General features: G+C 42.3%; 1 protein-coding gene across 1 annotated transcript in view; it reads right to left on the reverse strand.

Moving 5' to 3' along the window:
- MICU1 (mitochondrial calcium uptake 1) overlaps positions 1 to 27687 on the reverse strand; it is a 235671-nt gene that overhangs the window by 144785 nt on the left and 63199 nt on the right. The window contains exons 4-5 of the mRNA XM_083148442.1: positions 27001 to 27163; positions 3906 to 3949 (exon numbers count right to left, since the gene is read on the reverse strand). Coding sequence (XP_083004568.1) covers positions 3906 to 3949; positions 27001 to 27163 — 207 coding nt within the window. The remainder of the gene's footprint in view (positions 1 to 3905; positions 3950 to 27000; positions 27164 to 27687) is intronic.

A 27687-nucleotide genomic window follows, 5' to 3' on the forward strand; every position in this document is an offset into this window, starting at 1 on the left:
GGGTACCATAGGAACGGACTCTCCAGAATATACATTAACTTTTGTGGGGGTCTTTATTTTAACCTATATTTTGTACACCCTGTGTATTAAAGGGAATATGAATATAGAAATAGTTACCAGCCTTGATAAGGCATGGTAATAGGATGGTAATAATAATCACTAAACTTACTCTTTGTTTAGTAATTTGTGTCTCTCAAAGTGAACCCTCCCATGGCTTCAAGTGCAATTGAAACCTCACCAAAGTCAAATCCTCTAGTTTACCAAATGTGAGAGGAGAGAGAGAGAGAGAGAGAGAGAGAGAGAGAGAGAGAGAGAGAGAGAGAGAGAGAGAGAGAGAGAGAGAGAGAGAGAGAGAGAGAGAGAGAGAGAGAGAGAGAGAGAGAGAGAGAGAGAGAGAGAGAGAGAGAGAGAGAGAGAGAGAGAGAGAGAGAGAGAGAGAGAGAGAGAGCGCAACATCTCATCACCTCCATACTTTCCTGGTGAGGAATCAAGATAAAATCACTGTTCATGGCCATGGCCATCAGTTTTCCTAAAGAGTATGTGAAGATTAGGATTAGTGAAGCAGTACCCTTATGACAATGTACATGATGCACAAGGGGGTGGAAGTGTTCAGCATAGCTTGTAAAACTGCCTTATAACTAAAGCACTGAAGTTGGGCCTAAAAGGATTTGAGAAACATACAGTATGCATTTGTTCTGTAATCCAAAACGTAAAGGATTCAATTCAACAAAAGCATCAAGCTGCTTTTTAAAGACACTTAAAAAAAGGTGCAATTTAACCAGTCTGCTATAAATATCTTTAAATGTTAAGACACTTGCAAATTTAGCTGCAAGATATTGCTGACTGGCTGGATGGACACAGATATAATTGTTTCCAGTTATAAATACTGAGACACAGTGCACATCTGTACTATCTGCAATATTCCCATTTTCCAAACCATACCCTGCCTCTTGAAGATGGTTGGCATAAACTGAGCCTATATATAAATAAAAAAAACTGAGTGGCGTGCCCGTGAAATTGATCTGGGGAGAACAATATAGTTTATGACCAATATTTTTGAGACACTGGTTTGCAGCATTGTGCAGCACCAGAGGGTGATGAGAGGGACGGTTTTAGAGTCTACAGTGGTCATTTTGATATTGATGTAAAGTATCATCTACAAAAAAGCTAAGGGGATTTTAAGGCTTTTCCAACTTACTCGTGCTCAATTGTTAACACTTCATATAATATGATACAGAACACAATCTCCAAATTGCGCTAACTAAAACCTACTTGGTTGCTGTTGACACTTAGGGCCTTATTCTAGTTCACTCTTTCTGACAAAATCCTTCTTAGATGGACAAAACCATGTTCACTGCAGGGGGGCAGATGTAACTTGTGCAGAGAGAATTAGATTTGGGTGGGGTTTTGATTCAAAGTGAGATTTATATTGCAGTGTAAAAATAAAGCAGCCCGTATTTACCCTGCACAGAAACAAAATAACTCACCCAAATCTAATTCTCTCTGCACATTTTACAGTTGCCCCTCTGCAGTGCACATGGTTTTGTCCATCGAAGAAGGATTTTGTCAGAAAAAGTGAACTAGAATAAGGCCCTTAGTTCCCTACTAGTAGGAACTAACACTTCAAACATACACCCACAATAGTGTCTTCAGCGCCCTAAATATGTGATGTCCTCTAAAACAATTCAGTAAAATATATAAAACCTATAATAATATATTTAATAAGAAATACACTTGTAGCTTCTTGTTTTTTGAAGAGTAATTTTATTTTCAAGAGCTTTAGATCAGTACCCTGAGGGTACTGATCTAAAGCTTTTGAAAATAAAAGAAAATTACTCTTCAAAAAACTAGAAGCTACAAGTGTATTTCTTATTAAATATATTATTATAGGTTTTATTAATTTTACTGAATTGTTTTAGAGGACATCACATATTTAGGGTGCTGAAGACACTATTGTGGGTGTATAGTTCATATAATATGCATTTAAAAACGCATTGTAGGACTGCTCAAATATAATAAAATACAATTGGCAAAACATTGTTATTAACGGATATGAACACTTTTACCCATAAACTTGAGAGACGCCAGTTAGAGGGCCTACTCCCCCACTGCTATTTCCGACTGGGGAAATAGCGGCGGGTCTCTATTCATGTTGTCTTTCCCGACAGCATTGAAGAGGCATCTCGTCCAAGCTAGCCTGACTTTAAAAGCAGTTGGGATCGTTTTGCTGAGAACCGCCATGGATTGTTGAGCTCGCGGCCGGATCTCGACAATCCACGGCCGTTTCTCGCAACCATGCCCCCTTTTCGGTACGCAGAGAATGGGACAGGGTCACGACTGCCGGAACGCCCCGAAAGTCTTGAACCGGGATTGAATATCCCCCTAAGGGTGTCATTAGTGTAGCACTTACAAAATATCATGTCTTCCCAAATACAAGTTTATGCAGTAGGGATATGGTTAGGAGATCTAACATTTGGGATTGGTTATCGGAAGCGTATATTAGATGGTAGGTGGTGCTGTAATAAACCATCCAAACTGCTACAAAATGACAGTAATTGTGAGACATGATAAAAAAAAACACAGATACACAACAAGACCCCAAAAAATTTTCTCCTCTCATTAATGTGCACAATGTCACCATAGACGACTGACTGATGAAGCAGAAATAGTGCATTTGTCTACTTAGCAAACCTTCTAATTTAATATAGACCCTAGATGTCATAACTGCTTCACAGAGATCTATCTTTCTTACCCAATTAATTAACGTGCCTTCAAAAGTATTTCATCAGCTTTTATCTACACTCTATCTATGTTAGTGGATTAATATAACTCAAAGTAACATACCACAAGGACAAATAATTTGTATGATGTGAGGAGCTTAATCATTTACTGGCTATAACATTTATTCAGCTGATGTTTTAATTAAAGTGGCTGTGTAATTCTACTTTAATAAAAAAAAAAAAAATTGGCAAAAAAATATTTACTCAAACACTGTATATTTTGTTCAAGCTATATGTATGCACACTCAAGCTGTATCTGATCAAGCCAGTTCCCTTTACTTCTTCAACTGCTTTTTTCAAGGGACAGCAGTGTTGTCAATGTTAACTTAAATATTCATGGAGTGTTATCTGAAATTCATTGGAAAGGGAGCAGTGCCAATCCTATACCTGTACGAAGACAGACCTATTCTCACAGGACAGAATAAAAAAGTATTGGTGGGCTTTGATAGACATCCGAGAACAAGACAGATCAGAATTGCCATACGCCAACTATGAGATTTTCCATAATATTGTTTTGGAAATCAACTCAAAATGGAGTGTCCAGTCATTGATTGAATTATCCTTTATGTCCACATCTTGCTGGTAAGTAAAAAGATGGTAATGAAGGCCAGCTCAACCACATTTAACATGAGAAGGCGAGTGGGTTTCATGCTTTCGTCCCCCCTTTGTGCTTACATATAGAAATCATTAGCAAATACATTATACATATGTGGAGACTCTTCACATTTTATACTTTTAAAATATCAATACATCTTTTCCATTCCTGTGAACAAGTGTGCAATAAAAGTAATCCACATATGCATTATTTGTAAACTGATTCAGGGAAATCAGCCCTGCATGGCCTCTCTGGAAAGTCCCATACCAAGCTATCCCTGTTTGAGGATGGAAAACGAAAGGAAATATTTAAAGCGAGAATAAAAGCAGTGTTCTAATTACTGAGCAATGCTATGCTCACTGCTTTACCAATTGTCTATGGATATTTGCCAAGTTTCTTTTAATGCTAGATGTAATTGAATAGTACAGAAAACAGAACATACATAAAATGTTTTATACACAAGATCTTTTTTAGCATCACAACATTTAAGGGAACTATATCCTAAATGTAAAAACACACAATGTACGCACCTTTCCATCATAGCGTTTTACTATAAACTGATCCAGGCCCAAATCTGTTAAAAAGAAGAAAAACAAATGCAAGGTCATATTTTGAAAGCATTCTTCCAAACAAAGATGGTACAATACACACACAAAAAAAGCCAATCATTGAAGTATTGTCAATTGTAATCAGCATTCAGGGTTGCGACGCAATGCGGATATTGTGAATGTCGACAATGACATAATGTCAATATTGTGAATGTCAACAAACAGCATGTCTTCAATGATATTTCACATTTACTTTAAGTCTACCTTTATAGAATCCTAACCCTAATCAGGTGACATCACAATGGTTGATAATCACAATTTCAAAACTCTGACAAGTCCGACATTGTGAAAATCTACATATTTAACGCTTATATTCTGTACATGTTAGCATTCTAAATGGCAAAAAAAAAAGGTAACAGTGATAAAATGGATAAACTCTTCAACAATACTCATTGCTATTTAGTGAACTATTATGACTGAGCTACTTATGACTATTTTGCATGTACTAAACTTACAAGTAGGGATGCCAATCCCGAGGCATTTTTTCAATCCCGGGAATTGGGATTGAAAAATGCTCAATCCCGGGATTCCCGGGATCCCGGGATTGGCATCCCTAATAAGAAAACCACCCCACTCTCCCCCCACAGTGTCTTACTTCGAGCGGCACAGGCGGCAGTGGAATGCACGGAGGCTGCTGGTGTGACGCCGGAGGTACAGTAGGTTAGTCACAGTGACACACTGGACTGTGCAGCCGGGAGAAGTCGGGCGGCGAGCGGGTTCAGTGCTGCGGCCTGCGCAGCGTGACCCATAGGTGTCGCAACTCGCTCGCCGCCTGACCTCCCCCGGCCGCACACAGTCACGGCTGGTCACAGTGGCAGGCCGCAGGAGGCGAGATCTCAGACAGACTGGAGCTCCGGGACCGGTAATACAGAGCGGAGGTGTGGGGGCGTGTTCAGTTGGCTGCACAGTGTGACGCGCAGCGTGACCTCTGACCACGCTGCGCGTCTGAGCTGCACAGCCAGGACAGGAGTAGCTGGGCAGCGTCTGAGCGAGTGCTCAGACGCTGCCCAGCATTAGACTAGTTTAATCCCGAAATACCCGGGATTGGAAGCTCCAATCCCGGGATTCAAATCCCGGCAATTTTGGGGCCAAATCCCGGGATCCCGCCGATCCCGATCCCGGGATTGGCCACCCTACTTACAAGTAAGTGACCATAATTATTCATTTTAATTTAACTACGCATTGTACATTGCATTGTGTTTTGCAAAGAAGAACATATTACAATGCAGAAATTAGGTTGCATTCACTACTGTGATTTCTCCGAGGGGAGAATTTGCAGCCGCCCCACCTTGAGCTGTCCGGGAATATATTGCATGTGATCCCATTCCCCGCTGCGGATCCAATGGATCCTTGGGGCAGCAGTTTATTTTTATTTTTTTTATTAACAGTTTCTTATATAGCGCACACAGATTCTGCAGCACTTTACAGAGAATAGTTATAATCAAAAACACATAACAAATTACAGTACAAGACAGTTTAGGACAATTACATGGTTAATATGGATAGTTGCACCAGACGACAGGACACTGAAGCAATTATTAGGGTGGCAAAGGTTTATATATTCTAAGAAAGGCACATAAGGAGAGAGGGCCCTGCTCGTGAGAGCTTACATTCTAAAGGGGAGGGACAGACTGGGGACAGACTGGGGTGACACAGAAGGCGAAGAAGTGAGCTTAAACAGGTTAAGTGACAATCGCTGGCTCCCATCCTATGTACATAGGAAATCGCATAGGATCGGAATCAGAGGTTAAACACAAACGCAATTTGGTCCCAGATTCCTCAGCCCAATGCCTTGGAATTGGATGAAAAGAGTCCAAATCGCACTAGTGGATGGGAGCCTTTAGGCTTATATTAAAACATGTTTCGTCTCACAGGACTTCCTCAGGGGAAGTCCTGTGAGACGAAACATGTCGGGTAGCTTTTAACCTTGTCTCCACACTCAGCTAAGCGATTCAATTTTATTTCATTATATACTCTAAAAACATTTTTTTTTCTTTTTTTGTGATATACTTCTCTTTTTATCATCTCATCCTTATTCACCCATACCTAGTGCTATTAATAATTTTTTATTTTGTATATCCCAGCTATATGTTTTTTATTCTATAATATCATTGAAATTTGATTGTGTACTGTGATACCTTTACTTAAATATATAAATATTAAATCCCCCCATGTTTTTCAAATAATTATATGGTCTTTTCTATCCTTACTTAAAACACAGATCGCCGAGTTCTAAACACCCCTTTAAATATATATATATATATATATATATATATATATATATTTTTTTTTTTTTTTATATAAAATACATAGGGTTATGGTGTGTACACACTTGTACAATCTGATTGAGATCCAGATGAGATTTTGACTATATAATCAAAATCTCATCAGGGATCTCATGCAGAAAGTCTTGGCTGCATAGACTATATAGTGCAGATCTGCACTATATGTATGCAGATAGTCTAAATTGTATACATAGTCAAAATCTCATCTGGATCTCATGCAGATTGTACAAGTGTGTACACAGCTAACTCTTCACAATGGGAGTCATTCACCAAATACAGGTATTCCTAACAAAAAATTAGATTGAACCTATTCATTCGATAGAAAAGAAAACTTATTTTTATTCAAATTCACTTATGTTTATTAAAAACAAATAACGAGTTTATATAAATAACAGTTGGGAATCAGGTGTGCAACTGCAAACAACAGCTGGTGAATTATCCTTACACAATGATATGAGCTTAGTTATAACATTTTATTCATTACAAAAAACTCAATTGTGCTAATTGAACTAAGCAGTAGGACTTTTAACACATTAATGTCCTGTATATACCAGATTTTTTTTTCTAATTTTAATGAATCATGTACAATATTATTTCTGCATAAGGTTATTCAAAACCTATACAGATACTTATTGACTGAACTTTGACAATACTGATGACCAGGACTGCACATCCTAGGCCTGGGGTAGCCAACCCTAGTCCTCGAGAGCTACCAACAGTGCATGTTTTGCAGGTCTCCTCACAGAATCACAAGTGAGCTAATTAGCTCCATCTGTCGATCTTTTAAAATGTGTCAGTTATTAATGAGTGCAGCTGTGCAGCAGCTAGGTTGTCTGGAAAATGTGAACTGTTGGTAGCTCTCGAGGGCTAGGGTTGGCTACCACTGTCCTAGGGGATAAAAGTTAAAACGATTATTGGGATCCCTTTTATTGTATTGCTTGTTTGAATAAAAAGCCAACAAATGTGTAGTAATAATAAGGAAGCCCAATAATGCATAACATTCTGAAGTAGAAAAAGAGGTACTTGTTTCCTAGCACAGCGCCCACAATTTTCAGTCATAAGGCATCTCTTGCATTGTATCGCATCGCATGCCATTGCGATGCAATTTAAGCACTCTATACAATTATTAATTGTATAAGCACCCTAATGGGTGCTTACAATGTTAAATGCACCCCCATGTCACCCCCACTATCAACGCGGTACGCGTCCTCCAACCTTTTCATACCCCCACTATCCACGTCGGCGTGGAGTTGACTTAATACAGTGTGGCGAGCGCAGCGAGCCACCGAGCCTGAAGAATGGCGAGCGCAGCGAGCCCCGCGTATTACTTTACATGTATTCCACGTCCGCTGGCCACACTAATAATCAACTCCACGCCAACGTGGATAGTGCGGGTATGAAAAGGTCAGAGGACGCGTACCGCCGCCTCTCGTGGCCTCGCTGCACTCGCCAGGCTTCAGGTTGGCATTAATAGTGGGGGTGACGTGGGGGTGAATTTAACATTGTAAGCACCCATTAGGGTGCTTATTCAATTAATAATTGTATAGGGGACCCATTTAACATTGAAAACACCCATTAGGGTGATTATACAATTTTAAATAGTATACTATTGTATATGGCATACGATTTAAAATTGTATAACATCGGCTGACATCGCGTAACATTGCATCGCTTACCATTGTATGGCTTATGGTATGCGATGCGATGGGCGCTGTGCTAGGAAACAAGTACCGAAAACCAAATACAGATTATAAGAAGTTCACTTTATGCACGTGAAGAGGTTGCATGGTATGAATACTGATCATAATGTTTCCTTTTGTGTACTCAAAATGATAAAGAATAGTTGGAGAATAAATGATAAAGACAGGAGACTCCTGTATGGAGATGAAAAAATGAATTCCTTAAAAACTATTGAGTCTAATGGTTTGAATGTAGGGTTTGAGGTAAAATGCTTTTTGGAAGTTTATAACTGTTGTTTTTATTTCTTTATGTATATGTTGATCTGCTGTAAGGATTAAGAGGCAAAAAAATGGTGGCTGCGAGTCCAAATTTGAGGACATTTATGTTAATTGATCCCTATGAGACCGGACCACAATAAATGGTGAACAATACTACGTATTGGAGTCCTATGGTGATGCGGAATACGGAACGACTAGCCCAAGGATACAAAACTTCAACTTCCGTGGTTTGCGTTCCAAACATGCAGAAGTCCTGCGTGTAATAGAGCGGAAGTGCCGTGACGGTGGTTCGTAAATCACGCAAAACGGTTCATAAATCATGCTAGAATGTGCGGGAAGACGTGGGGAGTGTCAGACATGGCATCTATGACAAAGTGTGGATACTGGCCACCAGGAATTGGGTCTGATAATATAATGTGTATGAACTTTAAGTGTCCTTTGATGTTTTTTATTTATGTACCATGGTAGGTAGACCGTAGTATGTGATTTTATACATATGCTGAAACGGAATTGGAAACCTGATCCTGATCTGTTTTTTTACTAGACCGGTGTAGTGCAAATAACTACACAAGTATAAACATCTGACGCCCCTCACACCTTGAAAAAGGACTGTGTTGGATAGCCTGAAATGCATTGGTGGGAGTAGAGGCATACAGGAGATGGCGAGACCTTGTACCCTTTCCATCTGGTAGTTCCCTTCTTCCTGATCCGGAAACAGGGGGAGAGTATTTTCCATCCTTGTCTGGGTGTTTTTAACCTTTTTTTTATTTTTGCATTTTAGGTCTGATGTTTTCACTGGATTAAAACTGTTTTGGAGTACCCAAAAGATACCTTTCAGTGAACATAGGGCCACTTAGTGAGGCGAGTGTTAGTCCATAAGGATCCTTATCCCGTATAGTTTGGTTGAGGATCCGGGTGTATTGACGTGGAGGATTATACCTGTTTTAAAGATACCCTTATATGAACATATGGCTTCTTTAGGAGGTCAGTGTACATCATTCCTTATAATAGACATTGCCAGTAGATCCCATAATAAGGGAGGAAAATTCATGAGAGGACCATCCTATACAAGAAAAATACCTTTATGTGGAAATAGGGACCTATTTCAGTGGGTTCTCTGAACCTACAGAAACAAAGGAGGATATCAAGTTACCAATGCTTGGTCATTGATTCTCCAGCATTGAGATATATTGTGTTATTTGTCTCCCAGCTTTTGTCTATCCAGCGCTGAAGTGAGGTTATTAAAATCCCCTTCCTGTAGCATAAGGAAGTGATTCCCAATCTCAGTCTGAAAAGGCAACATAACAGTTCAGGTGATAAGGCTATCCATAGCTGAGGACAGATGGTTCATCGAAATTGACTAAATAAATGAATAAGTGACCAGAGTTTAAAAATGAACATCTCAAAACCTGGACTGTAAAGGTGCCTTGAGTACGGAGTTTGGGAACCTGTTTCAAAAGGTACAGTGTGATTTCTTGATGTCATCAAATTTACAGGACACCAGTCAACACATACCAATTACACCACAACATCACAGCTTCTGCAGCCCAGGACATCCAGTTTATATGCCTGCTCACTGTCATCAACATATTTCATGACCTTATAGAAGTACCAGCAGTATTAATATTGGCTTTCAGGAATTCATGAAATGCAGTCTAATCTAATGTACAGGAACTTTTATGGATCATAAATAACAGTAAAATCAGATTTTTTTAAACTATATCTGGAAATCCAGATAAAAGCAGAAGACAGAGACCTCTGCCAGAGGCATCTCTATTGTAAGACAAGCACTGTTCTGTTTCATTCAGTAACCCAATTGCGGTTCATACTGTAAATGTGCATAACAAATAACTACACAGGAATCAGCAAAATTGATGTGCCCGTTTACATGATTCACATAGGAACTTATATGACAGTACTATAGGTTAAAAAATGTACTTCTGTAGTAATTTCTAAATAAATGGTTACACAAAAATGTACAGTAGCACATCTAATAGGCCATTAGGCGATAAGGAGCACAGTCCTAACACATTACCACAGTACGCTGCCTTCTCCCATCCAAAATACAATGTTTCAATGCATTACAAATGCAAATGTAACAAGTGGTGGCTGTTAATAATGTTGGTGTTGAAAAAGTGATACATAATTGTTATTGTGTTGTATCACCAATTGACCTTTCTGACAAAATTTCTCTAGGTAATTAACAGCAGACAGCTTTTCATTTTAAACAGTTTACCATCACCTTTGAAGTGTTTCTATTATCCCCAATTTCTGTGACAAATAGAAGAGGATCCTTAAAGCTGTGCAAGTAGCATTTAAAATACAACAAGGTCTCTATAGTAGAATTTTCCTGTTCTAATTAAATATTTGTATTCAATTTTTTTCACCGCACACATTTTCAGCAGTCTGTACAAAACCCTGTAACGGATTATACCTGGGGTCAAACACACTTATTTATTGGTTCCGGTTTAACTTTTTTTTTTACACAATTTTTTCCTTACTCATCATCAATATATGAGCACATAGCAGATGTACTTTGTATTACTTAAGAATTTTAATGAACAATTAAAAGTTACGTTTTATTCATAATGCAAAGAGTGCCCCTAGCAAAGAGTCTTCTTTCTCTCATAGTTATTTTGAATTCTGTAAGTGACAAAATGTTTCATCTATTATTTGAACATTTGCGTACTGCAATTAACACAGCAGTGTTTTATCATACCAAACGAACACAGAAAACACAACAGGAAAAAAAATCCTGGGAAGCCTGGGCACATTTGCTATGGAAACCATATAAATTCTGCGTCACACTGCCAGGTAGTTAGCAAGAGCTCAGACTTGTAACTCTATTATACAACCATAGCGAGTATTGGAAATATTCCACTATAATACAATCTATTAAATTGTGTATCTGACCACAATACCAACACTGTGCTCGCTCAGGACTTTAGCTAGGCAGGTGGTCATTATTTCACTGACAGACGACTAGAGAAAGCTATTGTGGCCATTACATGTTATTTGTGTAACATTTCTCCTGTCACCAATAACGCAACAGCTGCATTCAGGTTAGAACAACAAGAAACAACCTTGTCATTTTATAAAGGGTAACAGGTCTGACCTTTTGTGAACACTGTTTCCAGCAGCTGGAAGTCTGTAACCAAGCTACTGTATTCTCTAACATAACGGAGGTGCTAGGATAGCAGTTTAACCAATAACACTAAGGCTTACTATTTTAAAAACCTATTTAATTGAGAATTATGCAGATAAAAAATAAAAATGATGAATTCATCAGTATTGTTAATAAATATCTATTTGCTGAAATGTATGCCTGTCACAACAACTTCATGTATTCAGGCAGGATCACCTTTTGCCTTTATAGCCATCGCTTATGTAATAATAGAGTTTCTATTGAATACTTGTACTGATAAAAACAAATTTGATGGATAAATGTTCTATTATCATGTCAAACTAAATGGACCATGGGCGATGGAGAGCGGAGTACGCAAATGTTTCTCTTTCCAAATGGATTTGGTTACACCCCAATGGTAATTGTATGGTGGTACATGAAAGAAAACAAAAATAGCAATGTCTAGTCTGCCTGTGGAAAATTTTAGGGTGAGACACGGGGTGGATACAACAATGCATACCCTCACTCGCACTGATATGTTCCAAGACTAGTCATAAAGGCATCTTTTACATGCATCCAGGTTCCACCACATGCTCAACAAATAAGGCCTAAAATATGGGCTTGTACCATACTCACTCATGCAATGGCAGGAACATGTTTATAAAAGGTATCTTTATCTTACATCAGAAGTTCCTCGTAGAAAATCTGTCCCAATATATGGTATTTGAAAAGGAAGACAGAGTCCTGTTTCAGTTCAGTTAATAAAATGTTATTAAAACAACATTAACTTGGATGGAAGGTGAAAAACACAATACCTGGAGGTGTGGGTAAATGGCCATAAACTACAGAACCGGTACGGTACGGATAAACAGTCACAGTCCCAGTGTATTAAAATAGGTATTCCTCTCTGGCCAATGCTTTTCAATGGATAACCTATCCTTTTCAAGGCTTGGAGAGGAGTGGTAGCAATGGAGATATTATACCCCTGCAGATAGTTTAATTGACTATGTAATTGACTCTGATTAGTACTACCTCTCTTCCACCATAAGTCAACCCGCAGAAGTGATTATTCCCAAAGAGTACTCTTTAATAGTTTCAAGGCACTTACAAATTTTCTATGGAAACGAATACATTCACCGGACTTGTCACTATTACAAAAACGACCTTGTGGCCCTCATTTCCGGCATCCATTATTCAATGCAGCAGCCAAATCAGACGTTGGATTTGGCCACTGATTGATGCTCACCCAGCCGGCACAAGGACGGCAGCGGGAGCTGGGGCGGGTGAGGTGGGGGGAGGGTGTGGGCATTAGCGGGAGGGTGCGGGCACCGGTGGACAGAAGGACAGTGCCGTGTAAGCTGCTGCTCACCCGGCGCCATCCTCCCTAAAAGTGACGCCTGCAGGTGTATAAATATCTCCAATGCTCCCACTCCTCTTCAAGCCTTGAAAAAGATAGGTTATCCTATAGAACCACGTCGGCCAGAGAGGAGTACAAATTTTAATACACTGGAACTGTGACTGTTTATCCGTACCGGATCTGTGGTTTATGGCCATTATCCACAACTCCAGGTATCATGTTTTACACCTTCCATCCAAGTAAATGTTGGAAAAATTTTATGAACTGAACTGAAATAGGATTCGCTCTTTTTTTCAAATACCATACATTGGGAGAGATTTTTCATGAGGAGCTTCTGATGTAAGATAAAGTACAAGCCCACATCTGAGGCCTTGTTTGTCGAGCATGTGGTGGAACCTGGATGCATGTAACAGATACCTTTATGCACAAGTCTTTGCACATATCAGTGTGAGTGAGGGTACGCATCAAGGTATCCACCCCTATGGGCGGTATTCAATGTGAATACAGGCGACGTGCAGCGAATCCTGTTTAGGATTCGCTGCACATTCGCCACTGGTCGCCGCGTTCCGGAGCCTCGCCGGCTCCGGTATTCAACGAGTCAGGGGCTCGCTGCCCCTGACCGGCGAATATGAGCTCCTGCGGCGAACGCCGCAGGGAGCCTGAGGACGGTGGCAGGCAGGGAGATGGAAGTCTCTCTGCCTGCCCCACAACGTTTGTGGGGGGGGGGAGGTGGGCTCCCCGGGTGCCAGGCAGCACAGGCTGCCCCCCGGGGGTGCCAGCAGGGGACCGGGCATATTCACTACACCCGATCATGAATATGTAATGATCGGGTGAAGTGAATATATGAATATCTAATGAGCGGCTTGGCTCCGGCCCCCTGCTGGCTGGTCTGTGTAAAAAAAAATATATATATATATATATATATATATATATATATATATATATATATATATATATATATATATATATATATATATATATATATTTTTTTTTTTTTTTTTTTTATTAAATATATATTCATGTGCATACAGCACATGAATAAAAATAGCATGCCCCTCCTCAGAATAAAATTCCAGATTTTTTGACACCAATTGTAAAACACAAAACACTTTATTTTAAAAGTTCACCTTCCACTTCACCATAAAAAGATAGCGATTGCTACTCGGTGAATCATGGCGAAAAAAACCTTGAAATGTATTCGCCATCTGGTCATTGAATAGGGTGATTCACCGTTTTAGTCAGAAATTCGCCTTACAGCACAAAATCGCCATAAAAACCTGGCGAATCAGCCTCATTGAATACTGCCCTATGTGTCTCGGTCCTTAAATTTCCCTCAGGCAGTCTAGACATTGATATTTTTGTATTCTTTCACGTACCACCATAAGATTACCATTCGGGTATGAAGGAATCCATTTGGAAAGAGTAACTCAGCTCTCCATGGTCAATGGACCCTTGGTCTATTTTGTTTAACATTCACTATTGAAGGGATTGTATGTATGGTGATCCCAATTTTAGGACACAGCAGAAGTCAAGTGATAGCGCCTTGAGACTGATTATTTTTTTGTAAATGTTCTATTACCAAGTATGGATTTCCATCTGAATTTTGTCAGTTTGCGCATTGCGAGGTTGGCGGGAAAACTGAAAACAGACACTTGGGGGGGGGGGGGGGGGGGGGGGGAATTTAATAGGATGAGCAGTTTGATTTTTTTTAAAAACCTGGAGATTTCTTACCAAATCGCTAACTTCCTGAATCTCTCTTCCTATTACATTGCACCCTTAGGGTGCAATGTAATAGGGTTCAACTTTGCAGAGGTTGGGATATTTAGGATGACTTTGCCCTGTAAATGGTTGCTGCTGTAAAATTACGGGCAATCTGGGTGAAATCCCGACCCTCAAAAATGCGGACCAGATTACATTTCCTTGATTAGCGTTTATACAGATTAGATATAAATCTTATGGTTTGTTTCACATCCCCCAATTTCTAATGATTGAGTAGTGCATCACTATTCAGACTATGCAAACTGCCTCTCCCCTTGCTAGACCTAATATTAAGAGCTTTTGATTTTACAGTCTGCCACCTTAAATTGTATCAGTTCAAATGGTTATGTATTGCTTCTAGATTTGAGAGAACATTGTGTGAAAATTGGATTCTGTGGGCTTACCAAATCCTATACAGTATAATGAACAATAATAAGACTCCATACCACGGTTTCTGAACATCAGTTGAGAGACGACTTACCCATCTAAATGTTAAAATCATACTTATCACCTTTACTTGACTACTGATTAAGATTTTTCCTTTCTTAAAAAAATATTTACAACATTAATCATTATAATAACTCAACTACTGTTAAACTAACTTCACATCACATCGGGCACAGATCAGTTTGACAATTACTGAACAATGCATTTTCCTTTATGAAAAAATCTCTTAAACCGCTACTAAATTAATTTCAAAACGAACATGGGGATAACGAAAATCTAGATTGCTGAATATAAACATAATAATAAAAAAACAAAACATATTGATCAACTTGAAAAAGCTATGGTCAAAGCCCCTAAAGTTCATGCTCTGCTTTTGATTACGTTTGTACAGGTGATTGATGTATAAATAAGTAGTGTTTGCAGAGACTGATTTGATAGGAAGTGAATCTGGCTGCAAAACCAGATTTGTTGTCTAAATGGCAAACACCCAGTTGCATTTTCTTCAACATGGAACCACCTCACGTAACTCTTCTGTGCATTTCACAAGAGCTTTGATCTTTCTGACAAAACATCTCTTAATACAGTACGCATCTTGCCTCAGAGACAGTATGCTGTGTGACAAAATATATGGCTTCCTTTATGGCATAGTGGGGCAGATGTATTAAGCCTGGCAAAGAGATAAACTGGAGATAAAGTGGAGAAAAAGTAAAATGAGATAAAGCACCAGCCAATCAACTGTGTTTGAAAATAACAGTTGCGAGTTGATTGGATGGTGCTTTATCTCCTTTTACTTTATCTCCACTTTATCTCCAGTTTATCTCTTCTCCAGGCTTAATACATTTGCCTCAGTGTTCTTTATAAACAATGACTACTATAGCTCCAATTTATTACAAAAGTTTTTACAGAGAATACAGTATGTATACTACATTGAGCCAGACGCACTAAGCTTCACAAAGTGATGAGTATGAACAACCATCTCCTGTAATTTTTAAATCCATCCTGTAACATTGCATTTAGGGGCTGATTGGCTGGTTGATTATTTTTTAAACTTAGTGCATCGGTCTCTCACCGTCTGCATAAAATAATTGCAGCATGTGGGGGTAGGGCTATTATCGGCACATATATGAGACAGTTTAAGAAAACAAATTTAATTCAAATCCTATTATTTATCTGAAGAATAGGTTTATAAAGGCACATTTTAGGGCTTCCAGATTACCAATTGTCAGTCAACTCTCCACAGGAGTCCATGCTGCCCACATTTTTCATGGTCACTGCCACAAGACCACTGTATTTTCCTCTTCAAATAACAGGTTGAACATGAGCTTGAATGCTGAGAGAGGAGTCTGTCCTATGTCAATGACTGATGTGGATCTTTAGAATAACCAAAATTAGGTAGGCAATAACTATGTCAATCCAACGTGGATGACATGTAGATGGTCGATAGATCCAAAAGGTTGATCTGGCCAATTTGTTTAAATGTAAAAAGAAGTCACTTAAAAAAGTGGTAGAGACAGGGTTTTTTTTATATTTGGGTGTATTTTTTTAATTTGTACCATGTAATAGTCACATTTATGTAAACCTGTACCCGTTGTCTTGATGTGCTCCTCATGGTTCTTTTGCAAGGTTCCACTATCGCTGCTCTTGGAACAAATTAGAGTTAATAATCTTAGTCAATGAGAAAAAAAGAATTAAATTGAAAAAAGGGGATTTTTGTCCTTACCTGGAAAATCCTTATTTCTGAATCCTTTGGTGGACACTGGGACAGTGGGAAGGGGGCGGAGCCATGGCGACAGGCACCAAGTAGCTAACACTTTAGTGGTGCAGCCCAGGCCCCTCCTTCCCCACACTCCATCCTAGGTCAGTTTAGACTACCACCGGACTTAGGAGCACAGGAAAGGAGAGAATAAAAGAAAGAAAAAGAGAGATCTTGTATTACCATGAACAAGAGCATTCCCTAAAACCAACCCATCCGCCGATCAGGGGCGTCTGGGCGGGCGCCCAGTGTCCACCAAAGGATTCAGAAATAAGGATTTTCCAGGTAAGGACAAAAATCCCCTTATTTCCTTCATGCCATTGGTGGCCACTGGGACAGTGGGACGTCCCACCGCTGTCCCCTCACGGGAGGGAACGCTCCTGAGCTGCAGAAAGAACGCCACGGCCGAACGCAGAGTCGACCTCTGTGAAAGTATCAAACCTGTAGTGGCGTATAAAAGTGTGCATGGAAGACCATGTGGCTGCGCGGCACAGCTGCTCTGCGGAGACTCCGGAAGCCGCAGCCCACGATGATCCTACCGAGCGAGTGGAATGGGCCGTGAGCCCTGCTGGCGTCGGCCTATTCGCCAGGAGGTATGCCTGCTGAACCGTAAGCCGCAACCACCTGGCAATGGACTGTTTAGATGCGGGCCAACCCCGCTTCTGATGATCATAAAGAACAAACAAAGCTTCTGTTCTTCTAATCTCCCTGGTCCTATCCACATAGATGCGAAGGGCCCTAACCACATCAAGAGCCCCTCCACTTCTTGAATCCTGGAAAGCAGGAACCACGATTTCCTGGTTTACGTGAAACCTGGATACCACTTTTGGCAGGTAACCCAACCTGGTACGGAGGACTGCCCGATCTTGGTGGAAAACCAAAAACGGTGGCTTACAAGATAGAGCGGTCAAATCCGAGACCCGCCTAGCTGACGCAATTGCCAGAAGGAAACACACCTTCCATGAAAGCCAACGCAACTCCACCGACTCCAGAGGCTCAAACGGAGCCACCTGAAGAGCTCTTAAAACCAAAGGCAGATCCCACGGGACTACGGGACTCCGAAAGGGAGGAGTCACGTGCATGACCCCCTGGAGGAAAGTGCGAACCTCCGGTCTTGTCGCAATGCGCCTCTGAAACAGAACCGAGAGCGCCGAGACCTGAACCTTGAAAGTGGAATGTTGAAGGCCCAAATCCACTCCCGACTGCAAGAAGGCCAAAACCTTGGGCAACGAGAACCTCCTTGGATTCTTCTCGTGCTCTTCACACCAGCAAAAGAAAGAACTCCAGATCCTGTAGTAGACTCTTGCTGAAGACGGCTTCCTGGCCGCTATCATGGTTCTTATCACAGAATCTGAGAACCCCCTGTCTCTTAAGATCTCCCTCTCAAGAGCCAAGCCGTCAAACCGAGACGAGCTAGGTTGGGATGTTGACAGGGTCCCTGAGACAGAAGGTCTGGCCGGAGAGGTAACCGCCACTGAGGTTCCTCCGCCATGAGCCGGAGATCGGCATACCAGGCCCTGCGTGGCCAGTTTGGGGCCACCAGGATTACCCTTACCCGTTCCCGCTTGAGTCTTCTTAGGAACCGGCGGGAAGGCGTACACCAGATCGAACGGCCAAGGTGCCGACAGAGCGTCGACCAGAAATGCGCCTGGATCCCGAGTCCTGGACCCGTAGCAAGGCAACTTGTGATTCCACCGGGATGCCAGGAGGTCTATCTGAGGCCTTCCCCAACGAAGGGTTAGAGAGTGAAACACCTCTGGATGAAGAGACCATTCTCCGGAGTGGATCTCTTGGCGGCTCAGAAAGTCTGCTTCCCAGTTTTCGACGCCGGGAATGTACACTGCCGACAATGCCAAGAGGTGACGTTCTGCCCAACGAAGAATTGGCTGTACCTCCAGAAAAGCTGCTCTGCTCCGAGTTCCCCCCTGGTGATTGATGTACGCCACCGCCGTGGCATTGTCTGTCTGTACCTTGACTGCCCGAGAGCAAATCAGGGGGGCCGCCTGGAGAAGGGCTAAGTAGATCGCCCTGAGCTCTAGAATATTGATCGGCAACCCCGACTCCTGGTGGGACCAAACTCCCTGGTAGGATCGGTCCTCCACCACCGCTCCCCAACCCCTGGAGGCTGGCATCTGTCGTCAAGAGTACCCAGTCGGAGACTAGGAAGGGCCGTCCCATGGACAGGTGACGTGGCTTGAGCCACCAGAGCAACGATAGTCGAACCTCCTGAGAGAGTACTACCTCCTGCCTCTTCAGAGCCTGTGGTGAACGGTTCCAATACTTGAGGATCTGGTGTTGCAACGGACGAGAGTGAAATTGGGCAAATTCCACCATCTCGAAGCACGAGACCATTTTGCCCAAAATCTTCATACATAGATGAAGAGAGACTCTCCTGTGCTTGAGAAACCCTCGTAAGAGGGCCTGCAAAGCCAGCCGCTTCTTGTCTGGAAGATAGACCCTCTGGGCCTGGGAATCCAGACGCGCTCCCAGATGTATCATCTCCTGGGAGGGTTCCAGGCTGGACTTGCGCCAGTTCACTAGCCAACCGTGAGCCTGGAGCAGGTCCAGCGTAATGCCTAGATGTTGCAGGAGTAGTTCTCTGGACGGTCCCAGAATCAAAAGGTCGTCCAGATAAGGCAGAATCCGCACTCCCTGGAGGTGAAGGAAGGCTGCCATAACTCCCATCACCTTCGTAAAGACTCTTGGTGCTGTAGAGATTCCGAAGGGTAGAGCCCGAAATTGGACATGAAGATCCTTGGTTGCAAACCGGAGGTACTTGCGGTGATCCGGATGTATCGGAACATGCAGGTATGCATCTCTGATGTCCAGAGATACCATGAAATCCCCCGGCTCCATTGCCTGTATAATGGACCGGAGGGACTCCATGCGGAACCGCGGAATGTTCAAGTAACAATTGAGATCCTTGAGATTCAGGATTGGTCGGAATGAACCATCCGGCTTCCCGATCAGGAATAAATTGGAGTAATAGCCGTGGCCCCTCTGCTGAGGAGGAACCACTTCTATCACCTGAGACTGGAGAAGAGTCTGAACGGAGGCGTTGAGAGCCTCCGCCTTCAGAGGACAGGCCGGGCGCCCCGTGATAAAGAATTGGGTCGGCGGACGCCTGTTGAAGGAGAGATAGTATCCTTCCGACACTATACTCAAAATCCAATTGTCCGATGTCGTCTCCATCCATCTGTTGGCAAAATGGAGGAGGCGAGCCCCTACCGGCAGGGAGTCGACCTGAGGGGTCCCCGAGTCATTGGGAGGCCTTCTCCGGGGCCTTAGGAGGCTGACGTTTGCCAGACTGGGACTGTCTGCTCTTACCAAACGACTCCCTCCTGGGAGGACGGCTTCTTGTTGAAGATTGTCCCCTCGGCTTTCCCTGCGGCCAAAAGGAACGAAAGGACTGCTTCGGCTTAGAGGGTGCCGACGGGAGGAAGGCTGTCTTGGAAGTGGCTACCGTAGTCACAATCTTGTCCAGCTCCGGACCGAAAAGCATATCGCCCACAAAAGGAAGGGCCTCCAGGGCCTTTTTGGACTCTGCATCCGCATTCCAAGTGCGGAGCCACAAGGCTCTTCTGGCTGCAACCGAAGACGCCGAGATCCTAGAGGCTAACGTAGCCGTGTCCAGGGCCGCCTCGCCCAAGTACATGGAGGCTTCTCTGATATGGTCCACCAGAGAAAGCAGCTCCGACCTGCGTATGCCTGACGTAATGTTCTCCGTCAACATATCTGCCCATTTGCCTACCGCCCTAGCCACCCAGGCCGAGGCCAAAGCTGGCCTATTAAGCGTACCCGCATGAGTAAAGATAGATTTAAAGACATGTTCCATCTTTCTATCCGTGGGGTCCTTTAGAGCCGCCACAGTGGGAATAGGCAAGGTAGTGGCCTTTACCAGCCGGGCTATGTGGGAATCCACCTGAGGCGGGCGTTCCCATTTCGTGCGCCCGTCTGCCGGAAAGGGATAAGAAGAAACCATCCTTTTAGAAATTGTAAATTTCTTATTAGGAGCAGACCAGGCCTTTGCCAGGTCTCCCTCCAGCTGCGTTGAAGATGGGAACACAGCCGGATCCTTCTTCTTGCGCTTAAAAGAGGGTGCCTCCTCCGCAGGGTGTTGGTCTGGCTCCTGTATGTTTAAGCAAGAGCGGACCGCCTTCACCAGCGCATCTACCCTGGACTGAGTCATAACCTCGTCCTGGGATGTAGCCTCCTCGTCAGGGTCGTCCGGGTCATCCAGGTCAACAGGGTCATCTGTGTCCGCCTGGTCGTCCCCTGAAGTATCCGTCCCCGTAGAGTCAGCTCTCTGGGTGCGGGCTCTGGGGTTCTTGCGCTTGCTAGCGACACCCAGCAGGTTCTGTAGAGAGGAAGAAACCTGAACCAGTCCCTGCACTGAGGAAGAAAGGCCCTGTACCCAAACTGGCTCAGGCGCCAGCGTCAGCAACTGAGGCTGGGACTGCGTGAGCGGAGCCGGTTGAGCTGGTGGAAGAGTCGCCTGTGAAGGCTGACTCAACACTGGCGGGGGCTGAGGGTGTGAACGGGAAGCGGCTAGCTGTCCAGCAAGGTCCCTCATGGCTGCCGTCAGGGCCTGCGCCCAACCCGATTCCCCGGAATGGGATGCCTGTGACGGGGCCGAATCCACAGAGTCCCCACCATTACAGCGTGTACACACACCCCCATGGTCTGTCGAGGTGGAAGAAAAATTCTCCTTGCACCTAACACACTTAAAGGCCCTCAGGGCAGGAGCGTCCCCTGACCGCGAGGGTCCTGCGGACTTTGAGCCTGACTTAGAAGTCATGGCTATGCTCTATCCCACTTCAATACAAGACAGAGTGAATAGAGAGATTTGCACAGAAAACCCCTATATAGAGAGGGGTGTGAAAACACAGCACTGAACACCTCAAGGGTGCAGTGTCAATGTAGTACAACCTGACCCGTCTGGAGACCGGGGAAGGAAGGGTGCCACAGTGTCCACACAAAAGCTGCTTTCCTGCTGCTCCTCTGCACCTGATGTGTGACAGAGTCAAGCCTCCATTAGGACAGGACGCTGGCAGTCCCCGGCGGGAACTCATATAGAGGCTCCCTGCCGGGGATTGGGCGGGGAGGAGGTGAGGGACCTCCCCCCCCCTCCTGGAACCTTGCCAGGGCTGAGAAAAATATGGCGGCCCCCACCGCTACAACAATAGCCCTGGTGGTCTAGTGGCCTCGGTTTCCCCTGTGGGGACCGAGTGTCACCGCCAGGAAACCGCCGGGAGCGCACCCACCCCCGGCGGCTACGTGCGCTGGGTTCCCTCCCTCCGGCGTCTACTATCCAGACGCCGCTGCGAGACAGAGCGTCTCGCGGTCACCGTTGCGGGACAGAGTCAAGCTTCCATCGGGAAGCGTCTCTGTCTCGCGTCTCCCCCAGCCGCGATACCGCTGCATGCTGTGGGGAGGGAGGGGGGAAGTGCGGCTTACCTGCTCCGTGGCGCACGGTCCCTCTGTGCTGGGACCCAGCCTGCAGGTCCGTGGCAGTTCACGACGAGCTGGCTCCGGAGCAGGTGAGCAGCCTGGGTGGTCCACCCGGCTTGCTCACCGCAAGTGTAGAAAAAAAAAAAAAAAAACTTTTTTTTAAAAAAACGCTGCAGAAAACTGCAGCAGCTACTAAAAACGTGCCTGTGCTCCTAGGCACCAAGAAAAAACTGACCTAGGATGGAGTGTGGGGAAGGAGGGGCCTGGGCTGCACCACTAAAGTGTTAGCTACTTGGTGCCTGTCGCCATGGCTCCGCCCCCTTCCCACTGTCCCAGTGGCCACCAATGGCATGAAGGAAATAAGTACTTAAGTAGTCATTGCATACGGCTGTGGGCAGATTTTATCTGTGGGCCTAGATTGAAGTGGGCCGTTATTAAAGTGGGAAAACTGATTCATAACTACAGCGTTATACCAGATTCATCTGACTCATCATCTCTTGTCTCCAACAGGTAACACACTGAACATCTCCTCTGTACTGCAGAGCATTACATCTAATGTGTGGGATTGATTTGTATATCTAGGTAACACACTGAACATCTCCTCTGTACTGCAGAGCATTACATCTAATGTGTGGGATTGATTTGTATATCTAGGTAACACACTGAACATCTCCTCTGTACTGCAGAGCATTACATCTAATGTGTGGGATTGATTTGTATATCTAGGTAACACACTGAACATCTCCTCTATACTGCAGAGCATTACATCTAATGTGTGGGATTGATTTGTATATCTAGGTAACACACTGAACATCTCCTCTGTACTGCAGAGCATTACATCTAATATGTGGGATTGATTTGTATATCTAGGTAACACACTGAACATCTCCTCTGTACTGCAGAGCATTACATCTAATGTGTGGGATTGATTTGTATATCTAGGTAACACACTGAACATCTCCTCTGTACTGCAGAGCATTACATCTAATGTGTGGGATTGATTTGTATATCTAGGTAACACACTGAACATCTCCTCTGTACTGCAGAGCATTACATCTAATGTGTGGGATTGATTTGTATATCTAGGTAACACACTGAACATCTCCTCTGTGTACTTTACAACAGTACCTAGCCTGTGTGTAGGGGGGAATTTATTTTTATTCTAGATGATATATAGTATCCTGGAATGCTAGTTTTGTTTTTTCTAAGCCACTTTTATTGCTATGTGTTGTAGGGGGTGGGGACTGAGCGAGTGGATTCCAATTATTGGGAATTGGGAATTCATGCATTGTTAGAGTACTTAAGTAGTCATTGCATACGGCTGTGGCCGGATAGGCTGTGGGCAGATTTTATCTGTGGGCCTAGATTGAAGTGGGCCGTTATTAAAGTGGGAAAACTGATTCATAACTACAGCGTTATACCAGCGTTAAACCGAAGTGTAACTGAAGGACAAAACAACAACGGAGAAAACCAAAGTCTGCTTTGAGTGTGTTAAATTAATTCACACAACATACTACTCCTGGCTGCTTAATCTGGCAATTCAACCATAACATCAGCATTTTACATCTGCAAACAACTTTTACTATCACTGTTAAAGCTTGTACTTGCACTGTCAGTTTTGAAAATGTCCAGCTGTACCTCTAATGACCTCACCTCTCCTGCTCTTCCATTGATAGTAGGTGTCCTCTTTCTCTATATATCCTCTCTGGGTGAGCTTATGTGCTCACTCGACTTCCGCTATCACATCTATGCTGATAACACTGAAATCTACCTCTCCTCTCCTGATCTCTCTCCCTCTATCCTCACTCATATCTCCAACTGTCTCTCTGCTGTCTACTCTTGGATGACTCAGCGCTTCTTTAGACTTAAAATATCAAAGACTAAGCTGTCATCTTCCCACCCTCCTGCATAAAACCTGACCATCTCTCATCCTAACCTACTGTTTATGCCCACTTCTTCCCCTTCTGTGTCACCCCTGTCTGTCTAACCCTCCCCTTTTAGAATGTAAGCTCTCACGGGCAGGGCACTCTCTCCTCATGTGCCTTTCTTAGAATATATAAACCTCTGCCACCCTGATGATTGCTTCAGTGTCCTGTCCCCTGATGCAACTATCCATATTAACCATGTACTTGTCCTAAACTGTCTTGAAATGTAATTTGTTATGTGTTTTTGATTATAACTATGCTCTGTAAAGCGCTGCGGAATCTGTGTGCGCTATAAAAGAAACTGTTAATAAATAAATAAATAAATAAAAAAACCATATATGTGTGACCCATTTCAATATGGTTATATTAAGCTATATCAACCTTTTGACCATGTCTAGGTATCATCTAGATGCCATCAATGACTTAGGTAGGCAAGCCATTAATCAGTGGCCACCACTGAAAATGAAAAAGATATAGCAAGAGCTATGCCAAATAAGGCAACAGACAGCACCGGAAGAAAGTGCTTTAGACAAAACAGCAACTATGTATACATGCTTCACATCAACACACACACACACACATTACAATTTAAATATAAAAAAAGTAACAAAAAATACAAAAGAAAATGGCAACTAACAGTATTCAAGTGGTCTGCAGAAGGTGACCTCATTTCCTATTTTACTCTATTTGCAATAATATATTTTATAATTTGTAATATCTTAAAATTCTTTTCACACGGCAAGCCCTTTCCAGAATCATGACTGGTGAGCCCAAAAGCTTATTAGATTTACTTACATCTACTTTAGAAAAACATGTAGCGTTCCAAAAACTACGTGGGTGCGTGGATTATTTTTAGGTTATTAAAACCTTTGAAGTTGTATATAGATACCTGCTATGTGGGCAGAGTAAGAGGGTCCGACCAGATACAAACTACTTGTCTCATCTTCTGCACCTTATTCTGACTACCAACTTTACAATAAGTGAGGATGGAGCTTAATGCCTCTAATGATAAATATTCATATTGTGGCCACCATACTACAAAAGCAATGGTTAGCTTGTGTATAGGGGATCTTAGCCACAAGTAAACACAGGCAATTTCCAAGAGTAACTCTTGGTCCCAATTCCCATGACAGATGCACGGATATAACCACCTGTTGCTTCGGAAAATTATATTCGCTTACATTTCAAACTACCAACCCTTTTCCTGGAACACTGCCTGCATGTTCAGTGGTTGACAAATGGCTTGTCACGTTGCTTTTGTGTGGTGCTTATGGACTGATATAACTGTTACATAACTGTTCCTGAGACAAACTGGTACCAGGCTTCACCTTTCCCTTCATGCTTGATGTACGCAGCAGCTGCAGTGTCTATTTCTCTCGAAGGAACACAACACTTTAGCTGTGAAAGTAATCATCGGCTTCTGAAATGCTTTTTTCCTTTTTTTTGTAAACAACTGATGAAAACAACTTTATCTACTGGCTGGATAATGAACCCAAATGAGTTTTTAACTTACTAGGTTTCTATTTACAAATAACATTACTCTCTGAGATCGCACTGCAATAATGTTTGTACTGATGCATTCTTCACAAACGGTTTCTGCCTGCGCAACATATTACCCAAGAGAGTAATAACTCGTAATCAATCTTGACATGTAGCACAAAAAAAAAAACTGAAGAGGGAGCTTTCAGAGTTAGAGAGAATAAAGGAAGTAATTTTTAGTTAAAAAAACAATACATAATGGACTCTACAGTTCTACTTTTACAAAAAATAATTAAGGGATAATCTCATGAAATACGGCAATGAAAAGAAATATTGGGTTTACTACAATATATTCTTTTTTGTAACTCAACGGATTTAATATCTGTTGACATGACACCTGCCACTCCTCACCCTCATAGGAAACTCACACAAGAAGAGATTATATATGGTTCGGTCGAGCATTAGCCTCGTTTCTCTGAGACATCCGAGGACGGTTGGAAGAAAAAAAAAAAACACACACACACGTACCAATAACAGTCATTGTAAACCCATTTTGGGATGTGACCACATAATAATACACCAAAATCAATAACTGAAAAGTCATTCCGGGTGAAGCAAAAAACTCCCAGATGTTACGGTGAACAAAAAAAATTGATATTCAAAATATTAGTGCATAATGTAAAAGTGCATTGAATACAGCTTATTTTGAATTGGTTTTGAATATAATCTTGTCTAGATGGTGGGCCTTCATTTGTGATGCACATTTGGAGGCGATCTCTGTTTTCATAATATCTGGCGGCTCATTTCACACATTATTGCTACAATTTCTTGACAGACCTTACTTTCATTTGCCTGGCTTTGTTAACAAGCAGAATATTCTATATTACTGGACAGAAGACAATCCTCATCCAATTCATGAAAGGCTTCTACTCAGCCAATGGGCCATCTGAAAGCAGATGTCTACAAACATTTACCTAGAACTATTAATGCTCTGAAGGCTGCTATTAGCGAAGAAATTATGATGTATTTAAAACGAATTAAAAGGAAGCTGTATTCCATGCACTTTTAGATTATGAAATAATATTTTTAATAGCATTTACCATGCCTCTGATGACTTTTAAAATTGTTTTGCATCACCCTGTAGAATGTTCAGGAACACCATGCAAGGAAAAATTGGGATCCAAAATGCCAGTGAGAAAACCAGTACCATTACCAACTAAGCCTTTTGTACAAAGTATTAAATACATTTCACATTATTACATATAACATATTATGGACATCTATACTGTAGTTAGATTTCTTTGCATGTGTTAATTGTATGGGTTGTTGCTGACATTTGGTGAAAATGTCTTAATATTTGTATACATATACACACACATAGTTTAAAAAAATTATTATATTATATATGTGTGTGTGTAAATATTTTTCTTTTTTACATACAGTTTATAAATTAAAAGTACAGTAATACATAAGTACTTACTCTCAGGCTGCTTCTCATTGGGTGTTATGGATCGCACAAAATCTTGAGGGGTCATAAAGACTTCAGCTTCCCCAGACTCGTGTATCACTTTCAAAGTGGCAAAGTACCGGAAAATTTTGTCTGGAGTTGAATAGGCACGAATTCTGTTTTCATATTCCATCACCTATATGAAAAACACCATACAGAAGCATAATAAAATTAATTTCATACCCAGCAATATTTGGTGATTAAAAACCAGACAATACAGTTTTCACTTTATTTTATGGAGAATGCAATATAATTATCAACACCAAATAAAGATTTACATTTAGAACAGTTTTGAATTGTAAATGTATACCTATATAAACAGATGGACAATACCAAAAACCTTAGTTTTATTATGCCACTATACAGGAAACATGCTGTTACTTAACAATGAATTGCAAGTAAAAATAGGAATTTAATACCTACCAGTAATTCCTTTTCACGTAGTCCTTATGGGATACTGGGAATCGTCTGAAGACATTGGGGTATTAGAGGGTATCCGCAGGAGACAGGCACATCTATAACTTTGAACTGGGTGTACTGGCTCCTCCCCTGATTCCCCGCCTACTGACCTGAGGCGCACGAGATCCAATGGGAGGGGCTGAAAAACTCGGCTTATACTCGAGTATATACGGTATGTAAATACGTATGTCTGAAAAATGT

Source organism: Crinia signifera, chromosome 6 (genome assembly GCF_055691185.1).
Source record: "Crinia signifera chromosome 6, ASM5569118v1, whole genome shotgun sequence".
Taxonomy (NCBI): domain Eukaryota; kingdom Metazoa; phylum Chordata; class Amphibia; order Anura; family Myobatrachidae; genus Crinia; species Crinia signifera.